The following is a 13,803-nucleotide window of genomic DNA, read 5'->3' on the forward strand; positions in this document are numbered from 1 at the left end:
AGGGGAATCAGCCATAACTTAAGAGATCTAGTTGATTTTATATCCCGGGCCGAAGCATGTAAAGCATATTGTGGTATTTTCTCTGTATATATAAATATATATATATAAATAATGTCTGTGCTCTGTCTTGATTTTGCGAAGGGGATGTCGTTATATTTGCCCTCAGCCTGAGACAGGTTGTTATTATACAGCCTCCTACAATTTTTTGTGGTACACCTGATTATTTAAGGAAAGGTGATTGTTAATTCCACTGGCAGGGTTTAAGGTAGGCATTCCTGCGTACAGCTGCAGGATTATGGGCTCGGAGAGCAGTTCCCTTCGAGGATTTACGCTCCAGGATCCACCTTGGACTCAACCCTCGGGGCTTACAATCTACCCAGCACTACTAGCTGATGGACGTCCAGCTTCAGTTTTTGTTTATCAACCGGAAAACCAGGACAAGGTCGACAAGGCTGCTAAGGTAGAGTGAAAGCATATCCCAATTTGAATATTAGGGAACAGCCCCCAGATTGAGAATTCTGTCCCCATAAACTAACTGTCCCTGGAAATATCCCCGAATCCCCTTGCAAACCTGGCGGTAAGTTAACTTTCAGAAGTACAATTTACACTACCTTGCTTATTACTTACAATGCCCTTGGATTTTAAAAGAATCCGGTCAATTTATGCTAAACTTAGTTGTAAAATTTACTTAAGTGGGTTTAGGTCTGGTGCTTTGCGCAGGTGTGTTGCTAGTCAGTTGTGGATACTGTGTGATAGACCGGACTGGCAAATGCAAAATCAGAAAAGCTTTTGTCTTTTTCACATGTTAAGTATAATTGTGGTGAATCTTGAAATCGAAGTTAGTATTCTTTTATAAAGGGCAGTTGAAAGGACTGCGCTCTTGCCCAAAACAAAGGGATGCAGTATTGTGGGTACCTCCAAGATCTTGAAAGCTTAATGGTTTGTTCCTCTCATTCTCATGGTCCACTAAAAGGTTTCGCAGCCCACCCTTGACCAAATGAGCCATGCCAGGCATTGTGCTTGCCCAGCTTTAACATTTAAAAAAAGTGTCTGGCTACATAGCCAGCTAATGAAATTAAAAAAATGTCTGTGATGTGCTCCTTGCAAATACATGGGGGGGGGGGGGGGGTTCTGTAAAGTCCTCCATATGCATGTGCCCCTTTCCCCACCACCCATTGTCCCATTGAACATAACATGCTCTAGCACTGGCTTGGCAAGCACCCATAAGGCCAACTGGGACCCTGGTGTGCATGGGTGCAATGGAGTGTTTTTAATATGGAAGTTTAGATTAGATATACTTGTACTATACCAATTTACAATACACATTATGTATAAATGTTTTACTTCATGAACTGACCAACTTTAAAGTCTTCTAGGGATTACTTGATCGGTATTTCAGGTTATTGGGGTTGTTCATTTACACAATGGTGCTTCCCATGTTCTTGGTATTGCCAGTGATCAAATTTTAACTGGTGACAAATAGTAAAGGTTTCCAAAATGAAAGTTACAGTAATTTAACTAGTGTCAGATCTAGTGTAGGACTATGGTGTTACATTCAATATTAGCAGACAATTACAATTTAACGCAACTGCCATTATTAAATTCTCTCATCTTTCAGAATTATAAATGCTGCTTCCAGCTCTCTTGCTCAGAGAAAGGCTTTTTGATATGCAATTGTTTTTTCAAAATCATAATATGAGATGCAGATGTTTTGCTCTTAACCCCTTCAATCCCAGGGGTTTTTGGTACCTCAAAGCCCAGAGCAATTTTGCCATTTTTGGGGTATGTCGGTTTAGCGATTATTCTCCTTTCCTGTGAATAGTTTACCCATGTAAACTATATATTGTTTTTTCAAGGAGAGATAGAGCTTTCGTTTGATACCATAGTTGGATGATTAGCTGAAAATTTAGAATGAGAAATTTAGTAAAAACTAGCGAAGATTAGAAAAATAAACTAATTTTTTTTTACATTTTCCCTCTGAATCCTCACAAAATTAGGTAAAGTGATGGAAAATCCCCTCCAAGTTTATCAATTCAGGTGTCCTGATTTCAGAAATACCTAATTTATATAGATTTTCCAGACTTTCCCAGCACCAGGGAGCATACTATTAGGTGTACAATTTTGTATAATTTTTATGCCTATGGCTTAACGGGTTTGGGGGTTGTGAACGGGGGCAGGAGGGTTATACTGGCTAGATGTTATGCTAGGGCAATGGGATGTAAGGTTTTTTTAAGAATTTTTTTTATTATTTTTTTTATATATTTTTTTTTATTTTAATTTTTTTTACATTTTTTTTATTTTTTATATTTTTTTTAAACAGTAATGGTTAGAGGTCCTCCTAGGGACCTCCTGAACATACCAGTGATGTCACAGTGACATCACAGCTCATATTATAATTTTTTTTAGTATTATTTATATTATTATTTTAATGATTTTTTTAATATTATTTTTAAATGGACTAACGTTTTTTTTTTTTCTGCTTTTCTGTTTCAGGACGGGAGGGGGGGTGAGAGAGATGGTTTCTCACTCCCCTCCCCGCGATCCCCCTGCACCGATCACACTGTGATCTCTATGCAGGTCCTCACAGACCTGCATAGAGATCGCAGCGTCTCTGTGCCTCATCGGAGGGCAGGATATCCCCGCAGGGGATATCCTGTCCTCCGATGACCTTCCGGGTTACGTCAGCAGTGACGTAACCCGGAAGGGAATGCCCGATCGCGCGTTTGCAACTGCGCGATCGCGCGATCGGGCAGTTTACCGGTAACAGCTTACCGGCTTTCATGCCGGAAGCTGTTGCGGGAGATCGGACAGCAGAAAGCCGGCAAAGCCGGCTTCTGCTGTCAGTGGGGAGTCCAGGCTGTCAAACGACAGCCTGGTCTCCCGTGCAGCGGCAGGGATGTGTCCCTGACGCTGCACGAAGGGCTGGACGTACCGGGACGTCCATAGGGGTTTCTTTGTGGGCGTTTTTTGGACGTCCCGGTACGTCTATAGGGGATTGAAGGGGTTAATATTAAGTGCAGTGTTTATCTTCGTTCAGATTTTCTTATTTATGCTCTGTATTCCCCCTATTCAGCATCTGAAAACTCTACGCCACCCATGTCTGCTACGTTTCCTGTCCTGTACTGTAGAGGAAGATGGTATCTACCTGGTCACTGAGCGTGTCCAGCCTTTAGAGATGCTAATCCAGAAACTATCTGCTGATGAAATCTGTGCTGGTATTTTTGATATCTTGCAAGCATTGGTCTTCTTACATGACAGGGTAGGTGTCCGCGTTTATGCTTTGTACCATTTCCTGCTATTGTGTTATGATGATCAGGGTTATATATACCGTATTTGCTCGATTATAAGACGAGGTCTTATAATCGGGGTTGTCTTCTAATCAGACCTCAAATAGAGGTCTGACTATGAGACTAAGATCCAGATCCCCTGCAGCGCTGCAGGGGACCTGGATCCTCCTGTCTGATAACCTCAGCTGCTGCTGGCACTTCCACCGGCGTCTATCACCGAGCGCCGGTGAAAGTGCGGACAGCAGCGGAGGTTGCATATGTGCGTACCTTCTCACTGCCGGGATAGCCTGCCCACTCCCGGGGAAGCAGAGCCGGTCGGAGAGATCAGAAGAAAGACCGGGACCCCGGCGGCACTGTGCCATCCCAAAGTCATCGGCAGATCCGGTAATTTTCTGGAGGAGGCGGGGCCTAGCGGGGTCACACGGCGTCATTGTGTGTGATCCCGTGGGAGCTGCAGTAAGTGCCTGCTGAGGCATCATAGTGAGTGAAGTCTCTTAGTTGCTTGAGTGTATATTAGGGTCTGAGTATGTAAGTGTCAGAGTGGGTATATTAGTGTCTGGGTGTGTAAGTGTCCCCCTATATGCCACTCTGCCCCATGTTATGCCTTTTAACCCCCTATATGCCACTCTGTCCCATGATATGCCTTTTAACCCCCTATATGCCAGTGGCATATAGGAGGTTCTGGAGGCAGAGTGGCATATAGGAGGTTAAAAGGCATAACATGGGGCAGAGTGGCATATAGGAGGGTAAAAGGCATATCAGGGAGGCAAAGTGGCACATAGGGGGTATAAGGCATTTCTGGGGACAGAGTGGCAAATAAAAGAAAATAAAATAAAAACAAACAAAGTTTACATGAATTAAACTTTTTTCCTATATGGTCATCTTATAATCAGGTTTTTTCTTTTTTTAAATTAATATTCAGATTTTGGGGGGTCGTCTTATAATCGAGCAAATACGGTATATTAAAAAAAAAATGCAAAAAAAAAACTATTGTAGTTCAAAGTATGAAAAGTGATTTTATCCTTGTTAACCCGGCAAATAGTGCTGTAGGTTATGTGCATCAATTGTATACGAATAGATGTACTTTGGATAAACCAAATGTTCTCGACCACTTACTAGGACTGCTTACAGTAGCCAATTGGTAAAAGGAAAAAGCATCCATTGGCATCAAAGGGAGCTGTTTCGATACATGTGCTGTGTTTGTTAAATATCAAGAGTGAAAGTTTAAACTGTGCCGCAGCTTTTGCATACCAGTTTTTCTTCCGCTCCAACTGCAGTTATTTATTTATGAGGATCAATGTGTCTCACTTGTGCCCATTTGTTCCTCCTCTTTCTTTAGTGTGCGGTTTAGTGTTCTCTTCTTATGGGTAATCAATGTTAATTCTCTTTGCAGGGCAAGGTTTCTCATAACAACGTGTGCTTGTCATCTGTGTTTGTTAGTGAAGATGGCCACTGGAAACTGGGTGGTATGGAAATGGTCTGCAAGCTGACTGAGGTGGCTCCAGAGGTGAGTTCATCCTATAGATAAAAAAAGACACGAAAAGTAGGTTTAGACTTTGGAGTTATCTATTCAGCATTTATATCCCATTTTGTCTACATTCTGCACCACTTGAATGAAATAGTAATGCTCAAAATTGACATGAGATTTGGTTCTGTTTGACATTTGTTGGACGTATTTTAGGTATACGAAGTTGGGAGAATATCAGTTGGACTGCGTTTAAACGTTTAAGGGATAGATGTAGAAGTTATAATAAGTGCTGGTTTATAACATGTACAGTATCTCACGAAAGTGAGTACACCCCCTCACATTTTTGTAAATATTTTATCTTTTCATGTGACAACACTGAAGAAATGGCACTCTGCTACAATGTAAAGTAGTGAGTGTACAGCCCGTATAAAAGTGTACATTTGCTGTCCCCTCAAAAAAACTCCACACACAGCCATTTTGTAACCTTGGCAACAAAAGTGAGTACACCCCTAAGTGGAAATGTCCAAATTGGGCCCAGAGTGTCCAAATATTTTGTGTGGCCGCCATTATTTTCCTGCACTGCCCTAACCCTCTTGGGCATGGAGTTCACCGGAGCCTCATAGGTTGCCACTGGAGTCCTCCTCCATGACAACATCACAGAGCTGGTGGATGTTAGAGACCTTGCGCTCCCCCACCTTCCGTTTCAGGATGCCCCACAGATGTTCAATAGGGCTTAGGTCTGGAGACGTGCTTGGCCAGTCCATCACCTTTACCCTCAGCTTCTTTAGCAAGGCAGTGGTCATCTTGGAGGTGTGTTTGGGGTTGTTATCATGTTGGAATACTGCCCTGCAGCCCAGTCTCCGAAGGGAGGGGATCATGCAATGCTTCAGTATGTCACGGTACATGTTGGCATTCATGGTTCCCTCAATGAACTGTAGCTCCCCAGTGCCGGCAGCACTCATGCAGGCCCAGACAATGACACTCCCACCATCAATGCTTGACTGTAGGCAAGACACACTTGTCTTTGTACTCCTCACCTGGCTGCCCCCACACACGCTTGACACCATCTGAACCAAATACGTTTATCTTGGTCTCGTCGGATCACAGGACATGGTTCCAGTAATCCATTATCTTAGTCTGCTTGAGTTCAACAAACTGCTTGCAGGCTTTCTTGTGCATTATCTTTAGAAGAGGCTTCCTTCTGTGATGACAGCAATGCAGACCAATTTGATGCAGTGTGCGGTGTATGGCCTGAGCACTGGCAGGCTGACCCCCCACCCCTTCAACCTCTGCAGCAATGCTGGCAGCCCTTATACATCTATTTCCCAAAGACAACCTCTGGATACCACGCTGAGCACATGCACTCAACTTCTTTGTTGGTGGGGCCTGTTCTGAGTGGAACCTGTCCTGTGAAACCTCTGTATGGTCTTGCCCACCGTGCTGCAGCTCAGTTTCTGGGTTGTGGCAATTTTCTTATAGCCTAGGCCATCTTTATTTAGAGCAACGATTCTTTTTTTCAGATCCTCAGAGAGTTCTTTGCCATGAGGTGCCGTGTTGAACTTCCATTGACCAGTATGAGAGAGTGTAAGAGCGATAACACCAACTTTAAAACACCTGCTCCCCATTCACACCTGAGTCCTTCTAACACTAACGAGTCACATGACACCGGACAGGGGAAATGGCTAATTGGGCCCAATTTGGACATTTCCACTTAGTGGTGTACTCTTTTGTTGCCAAAGTTTAGACATTAATGGCTTTGCGTTGTTATTTTAAGGGGACAGCAAATTTTCACTGTTATACAGGCTGTACACTCACTAATTTTTGTAGTAGAAATATGAAAATATATAATAAAATATTTACAAAAATGTGAGGGGTGTACTCACGTTTGTGAGATACTGTATATGCATTTTAAAGATGGGAGGTAAGAGTATCCTGTATAACCCAGCTTCTTGCTAGTTGTTTTCAGTACCTCAGATTTGTGCTATTTGAGTGGAATGTTCTGGGTTTTTTTTTTTATTACTTGCGAAACTCTGAAGAAAAAGCTGTGTTTAGATACATGCTTTTGAAATAATCTCAAAACAGGCTTATTTTGGACTCAAGACATTTATACTCATCACACTTCATTCTCTATTGAGGTAGTTTATATTCAGGTGACTAAAGCTAATGTGCCAATACTGTTTCAACTTTTCAACATCCATCTTTTTGCATGGTATATTTATTTCAAATAAAATATTTTCCGGTATACCAATATTCTTATAAAACATGCCCCATATACTCTTTGTATAGAGTAGTAATATTTTGTTTGACTCTTTATTTAAGAGACATTCCTACCACCATTTGTACTTTTTAAACTGTCCCTTTAATGTAGAATGGTATTATTTGTATAATTTCTGTAGTTTGTTGCTCTGTTGCGTAATGAATCCCTGTGCAGACCTGCTAATGATTTGCATATCTCAAGATAGTTGTACAAGTAGACATTAAATGAAAGAAGTCTCTTGAGATTCTGTTGCTTACTTAATTAGTGAATCTCATCATTGTCTAATTTTCCTTTCCTTGTGTATCTGTATGGATCATGTGTAATGCTGGATGTATTGAGTTAAATTGATATACTTTTACTTTGTTCAGCCAATATGATTAACCCCTTGATGACAATTGCCGGTCCGGGCACGTCACGGAAAAACATGTCGTTAACGACAAATGACGTGCCAGGACCGTCATTTGTTAAAACGGGTACAAAAAATCGATCTGGTAAGCATGGTGCCGTCGTTAGCACCTGATTGGGACTGCTAGCGACGGCACCATGCCTTCGTTAGCAGTCAAGGACTGTCCTGGGTGGTTACAAATTCGGTGGGGGGGGCAACAGGGGGGACAAGGAATAACCTAGGGGGGCAATTGCCCCCCTGTAGCGACGCCACTGGTGTGTACATACTGTACATAGAAGACAGTAAAATGATCTTGGTTACCTCTTTTGTCGTTTTTACAGTCTGCAGAATTTGGAATTGTTCCAGTATCTCTCAGTCATGCCCGGGATGCATTCTCGTTTGGACGGCTGGTTGAAAGTCTCCTGGCACTCATAAAAGATCAAAGTAAGCTACAATGCTACGTTCCTTATTTAGCAAAGTTATTGGCATTGTGTCTTACGCCTGTATGGTGAATCAGGTCATTTTTGCCTAGAATAACAAAATGTACAAATCTAATGTGAATTAACCCTTTAAGGACAGAGCTGTTTTTTGTATCCTTCGTGAAGATGGCTGTTATAACATTTCTGTGGTGCTCATATTTAGCTGTAATTTTCTTCTTTCTCATTTACTGTACCCACACAAGTTATATACTGTTTTTCAGGACAAGAATGGCTTTGTTTAGATACTGTTATTTTGATCATATACCGTATTTTTCGCTCCATAAGACGCAGTTTTTTTCCTCCCAAAGTAGGATGAAAAATCAGCCGCGTCTTATGGAGCGAAGATGCAGGCAGGGGGGGGGGGGGGGGGGCAACGATATACCGTATTGGCTCGAATATAGGCCGCACTTTTTTCCCCCACTTTAAGACTTTAAAGTGCGGCCTATATTCGGGGTCTAGCGCCCGACGCCCGGGACATGCAGTCCCGGGCGCCGGGCAGGCAGCGGGGTTAGGATACAGATCCCCCGCAGCGGTGCAGGGGACCTGCATCCTACTCCCCGATACGCTCAGACAGCCTCCCCTGCCAGCACTTCCCACGGGAGGTTGTCTAAGCGCATCGTGCGGATGCGTTTTACCTCTGCACCCCCCGCGGACTTACCGGAGCAGACTCCCGGGTGTCTTGCGGGGGACGTCTACGCAATACAACTTCCGGTGCCGGATGTGCCGCACCGGAAGTTGTATTGCGTAGTTTCCCCCGCCGGCTCCGCAAGACACCCGGGAGTCTGCTCCGGTAAGTTGGGGAGGGGGGGGCAGAGGGGGACAGTGGCAGCGTATCTCGGGGAGGGAGGACAGTGGTAGCATATCTCGGGGGGCGGGGGGGGGCAGAGTGGCAGTATGTTTTTTGGTGCTTTTTTAAAGAAAAAAACGTTTTCTTTAAAAAAGCACCAAACTTTTAGGGTGCGGCCTATATACGGGGGCGGCCTATATCCGAGCCAATACGGTACTCACCAAAAGTGTCCCGGACAGTCTCTGTCTCGCTTCGCCGTCCAGGGGAGGTCTTCATCTGGAGACCGCCGCCTCTGTCGCCGCCTCTCCTCTTCTCTGGTCCGTTGCGACGGCTAAGGGCGGACTGGATGGAGAGGACGGGGGGATTTGACGCAAGCGCCGTGTCACGTATGGCGCCGGCGCATGCGCAGTACGGCGCTTGTAGTCCAACTACACTTCCCATCATGTCTGACCAGCTTTTTTCTGTGCAGGCATGACGGGAGGATGATGTCCTTTTTTTATAGCCCATTTTTTAGCTCAAAATATTTTTTCCTTTTTTTTCTCCTCTAAAATCTAGGTGCGTCTTATCAGCAGGTGCGTCTTATAGAGCGAAAAATACGGTAATTTACTTTATTTAAAAATATGGTGAAGAATTGAGAGAAAAAGTACTGACTACAAAAGCTAATGAAAGTGCTAAATAGATTCTATTTGTCCTGTGTTTAGAAATACCCAATTTTTGTTACTTATTGCCCCATAAACTGCAAAAGAAAATCATATTGTTATATCAAAAACATTTTTTCAAATCTGGACATTACTGTCCCAGTGTCCTATTTGGGACATCTTTTAAGACAGTCAGTTCAATTTACCCCATCAAATCATATATAAAAACTAGACACTCTAGGGGTATTTCAAATGCTGGTATTTTTACACTTTCCATGCACTTATTCTACTACCAGGCTTTGTCAAACTTTGTGGCGGTAATTTGTTTTTGTTTTTACAACTCTGGTATGTGTCACTGCCAAACACCCCAGTTTGTGTCCAGCAACATATCCATGCATGGGTTTGTCAGGTTGATTATGGGGTAATAGGCCTTATTAGGGACATGCACAATTCGGTTTTTCGGTATTTTAAATGCTGATATTTTCACCCTTTCCATGAAATTCTCCTACTAGCAATTGTCAAGGGTTTGGGTAGCATTTATTCTTCTTCATACAGATTGTATTTCAGATATGAATTTACTGCTCCCGATATATGCCACAACCAAATAGCCCGATGTGTGTTCAGTAACATCTCCTGAGTATAGGATACCACCCATACATGTTTTTTTTTTGGGTTGTCTGGGGGCTAAATGACCACATTTGGAATGTGTGCATTTTTTGGAATCTCGACCATCTGTGAACCCAGCCAATTCGATTTACCCCATCAAATCATACTTACATCAAATCAGATTACATTGTGATTAGTAAGCTTGGCTCCATTGACTTCCATGGTTGAATGCAGAGACTAACTTGAGAACTTGTTTGCCATCTTGCATAATGCTGTAATGCTTGTGACCGCTCTCTGGATATCGAGGCATTTTAGCAACACCATTTAAGTTTACCTTCGATTACTTCCTAACTTCTTTTAAATGGGCAGCCGTAGGGCTGCAGCTTACGATTATTTTCATAATCGATTAGTTGGCCGATTATTTTTTCAGTTAATCGATTAATCGGATAAAAAAATTAATGAAAAATGTACATTTATTTAAAATAATTTAATTAACAAACAGGATGTTAAAAACAAACAGCAGAATAAAAAAAACTTTGATAAAAATGCATTTTTTTGTTTTTATTTCCCAACCTGCCCCCCCCCACAGTTATGCACATTTGAGCCCAGGCTTGGCACACTGCCTCCCACATATGCCACATACCCCCAGATATGCCACTCCGCCCCCTCAAAAAAAAATATGCCTTATATACCCTATATGCCTTATACCCCCTGATATGGCACTGTGCCCCCGATATGCTTAATACCCCCACATATGTCACTCCGTCCTCCCCAGATATGCCATAGTGCCCTTATAGATTCAGACTCGTTCACAGCACACTGACACAATACTCTTATAAATAAATACTATAATAATCTTCACTGCCCCCAGGATTTAGATTCCCCTTATTTCCCCCCCCCTTTACCTCTAACTGCACCTTAAATTAACCTTAGTAAATGAAATTAATCATCAGTCCTCAGCATTAAATTAACCCTTAAGACCCCATCATCCATAACTGCCTCTAAATTAACCCTAAACACCCCATTAACCATAACTGCCCCTAAACACCCCATCAACTATAACTGCCCCTAAATTAACCCTACACCCCATTAACCATAACCGCCACCTAAATTAACCCCCACTTTTCCTAACTTTCAGCAGCCCAAAAATTAATTTTATACTCACAGTAGCCGTGTGGATGACAATGGGCAGGGCCAATCGGCAGTGACTGGGAGAAAGGAAGGGGAGGGGCCAATCGGCAGCGACTGCAGGGAGGGACTGTAAGTAACTGCTGTGAGTCACACTGAAATGGATTATAAAACGAGGGGTATTTTTCAGTGCATTTGCTCTGAAAAAACCCTCATTTTATAATCAATAAAAATCGTTTCAACTAATCGATAATGAATTTCGTTGGCAACGAATTTCATTATCGATTAGTTGCAGCCCTAGGCAACCGGCACCATATTTAATATGGCGCACATTGATGGTCCGTGGAATGTACAGATGGGGCCCCTGCTTCAGATTATGGTGTATCTGAATGCATCGAGGCGTTACAGCAGTATTGTTTGGGAGAAGGAAGCAACTGTAGACCGCTTTCTACACCCCTTTAAGGTCATGATGTGCCAGGCACATCACTTGTAGTAAAGGGTTAATCAAATTTTTTCTGCAAAATGTAAAGTTTAAACAATTCAGGTGCTCTATTTTGAAACTTTTGGTTTTCTTCCTAAAAGCATTTTTTATAACCATTAAATATTAATTCACATCGCTTGGCATTGGTTTAACAAACTACTTTCCCGAACCACCTCACCAACAGTGAATGTATGTTAACTAGGGCTGAAACAACTAATTGATAAAGTCGATAATGAAAATCGTTGTCAACGATTTTCATTATTGATTAGTCGAATCGATTTTTATCGATATTATCCTTATATAATCCGACCTCAAACAGAGATCGGATTATAACACTAGAATCCAGATCCCCCGCAACGCTGCAGGGGACCTGGATTCCCCTCACTGTTGGCCGGTCTCACTTCCGTCTCTCTCCCCCCTCCCATACACTGCTCTGCCTCTCTCCCGACTCCCTGGTGTTTTGTGAACCTCCGTTGCTGACAGGCACTTTCACTGCAGCTTCATAGAAGCCTCAGCGTAAGTGAAGGTCAGTAACGGAGGCTGTCTGTGCGGATCGTGCAGACCCCCACCGGCTGACAGAGAATCGAGGTCTCCTGCAGAGGATCATCCTCTCTGTCAGCTGGTGGGGGTCTGCATCGCACAGACAGCCTCAGTTACTGCCCTTCACTTACGCTGAGGCTTCTATGAAGCTGCAGTGTAACTGCCTGTCAGCAACGGAGGTTCAAAAAATACCAGGGAGTCGGGAGAGAGGCAGAGTGGTGTATGGGAGGGGGGAGGAGGCAGAGTGGTGTATGGGAGCCACCCTCCCATACACCACTCTGGCTCCTCCCCCTCCCATACGCCACTCTGCCTCTCTACCCGGCTCCCTTGTGTCTTGTGAACCTCCGTTGCTGACAGGAGGCAGAGTGGAGTATGGGAGGGGGGAGGAGGCAGAGTGGAGTATGGGAGGGGGAGGAGCCAGAGTGGAGTATGGGAGGAGGCAGAGTGGTGTATGGGAGGGGGGAGGAGCCAGAGTGGTGTATGGGAGGGGGGAGGAGCCAGAGTGGTGTATGGGAGGGGGAGGAGCCAGAGTGGTGTATGGGGGGTGTAATGAATTTCAGGGAGGCAGAATGGCATATCTGGGGGAGTTAGAGTGGTGTATAGGGGAGGTAGAGTGGTGTATGGGAGGGGGGGAGGAGGCAGAGTGGTGTATAGGGGAGGTAGAGTGGTGTATGGGAGGGGGGAGGAGGCAGAGTGGTGTATAGGGGAGGTAGAGTGGTGTATGGGGGGTATAATGAATTTGAGTGGCATATCTGGGGAGGCAGAGTGGTGAATCAGGGAGAATTTCAGGGTGGGGCAGGGCATTTATGGGGAGCGGAGTGGCATATAGGGAGGTATAAGGCATAAATGGGGGCGAGTGGCATATTGGAAGTTATAAGGCATATCAGGGGGGCATAAGACATATCTGGGGGTAAAAGGTATATCAGGGGGCTCAGTTGGATATCACTGGCATATAAGGAGTATAGGGCATATCGGGGGCACAGTGGCATATCAAGGGCACAGTGGAATCTCTGGCATATAAGAGGTATAAGGCATATATGGGGCAGAGTGGCAAGCTGGGGGTCAGATGTGCATAACTGGGGGATGAAAGTGTAAATTGTACGTTTTTTATTACATTATTTTAAATTAAAAAAAATTGCATTTTTTATCCGATTAATGGAAAAAATAATCGGCCAACTAATCGATTATTAAAATAATCGTAAGTCGCAGCCCTAATGTTAACGTACTTCAATATGAATTGCCATTCCCATGAATACCCCACCCCCACAAATAAAATTAAAACATACTTGGCTGCTGCTAGAAGCAGTTAATCACTTACAGGAAAGCACTCCCAGGAGCCAGTGCAGTCGATGGATCCCTCTTTGGATTTATAAGCGAAGAAGATATTAGGTGAAAGCTCCACTATCATGTAGTATAGCTTTATTGTCTGCCAAGAGCAGACCTTTCTTCTTGTTAATCACACCTAAGAAAACCCACACAAAACCTAAGAAAAAATCCAAATTATATTGAAATTTGCTTCTGTTTTTACAGTGATTTTAAATGTGCTTATATGAACTTCACTTGTGATGAAATGTGTAGTTAAACATGAAATGTGTCTGGACTGAAAACCAAAACATCTCTGGTTTCTATTTTCTTGCCGAAGTGCCATTGGCTTGATTCATACAAAATCTGTAAAATATTTTGAGACAGATCTATAGTTATTTTGAAGTATGTGTGTAATGTCGCCTACATTGGCTTTGTGCCATAT

The 13,803-nt window shown here is 43.4% G+C and overlaps 1 protein-coding gene across 1 annotated transcript in view; it reads left to right on the forward strand.

The window, feature by feature from the left end:
* The first annotated feature begins 295 nt into the window (after nucleotides 1–295).
* LOC149279333 (protein-associating with the carboxyl-terminal domain of ezrin-like) overlaps nucleotides 296–13,803 on the forward strand; it is a 32,121-nt gene continuing 18,613 nt past the window's right edge. Inside the window, exons 1-4 of the mRNA XM_089501301.1 lie at nucleotides 296–460; nucleotides 3,074–3,259; nucleotides 4,681–4,794; nucleotides 7,739–7,841. Coding sequence (XP_089357427.1) covers nucleotides 296–460; nucleotides 3,074–3,259; nucleotides 4,681–4,794; nucleotides 7,739–7,841 — 568 coding nt within the window. The remainder of the gene's footprint in view (nucleotides 461–3,073; nucleotides 3,260–4,680; nucleotides 4,795–7,738; nucleotides 7,842–13,803) is intronic.

Source organism: Sceloporus occidentalis, unplaced genomic scaffold, assembly GCF_023333645.1.
Source record: "Sceloporus occidentalis isolate IW3139 unplaced genomic scaffold, rSceOcc1.0.p SCAF_170, whole genome shotgun sequence".
Taxonomy (NCBI): domain Eukaryota; kingdom Metazoa; phylum Chordata; class Lepidosauria; order Squamata; family Phrynosomatidae; genus Sceloporus; species Sceloporus occidentalis.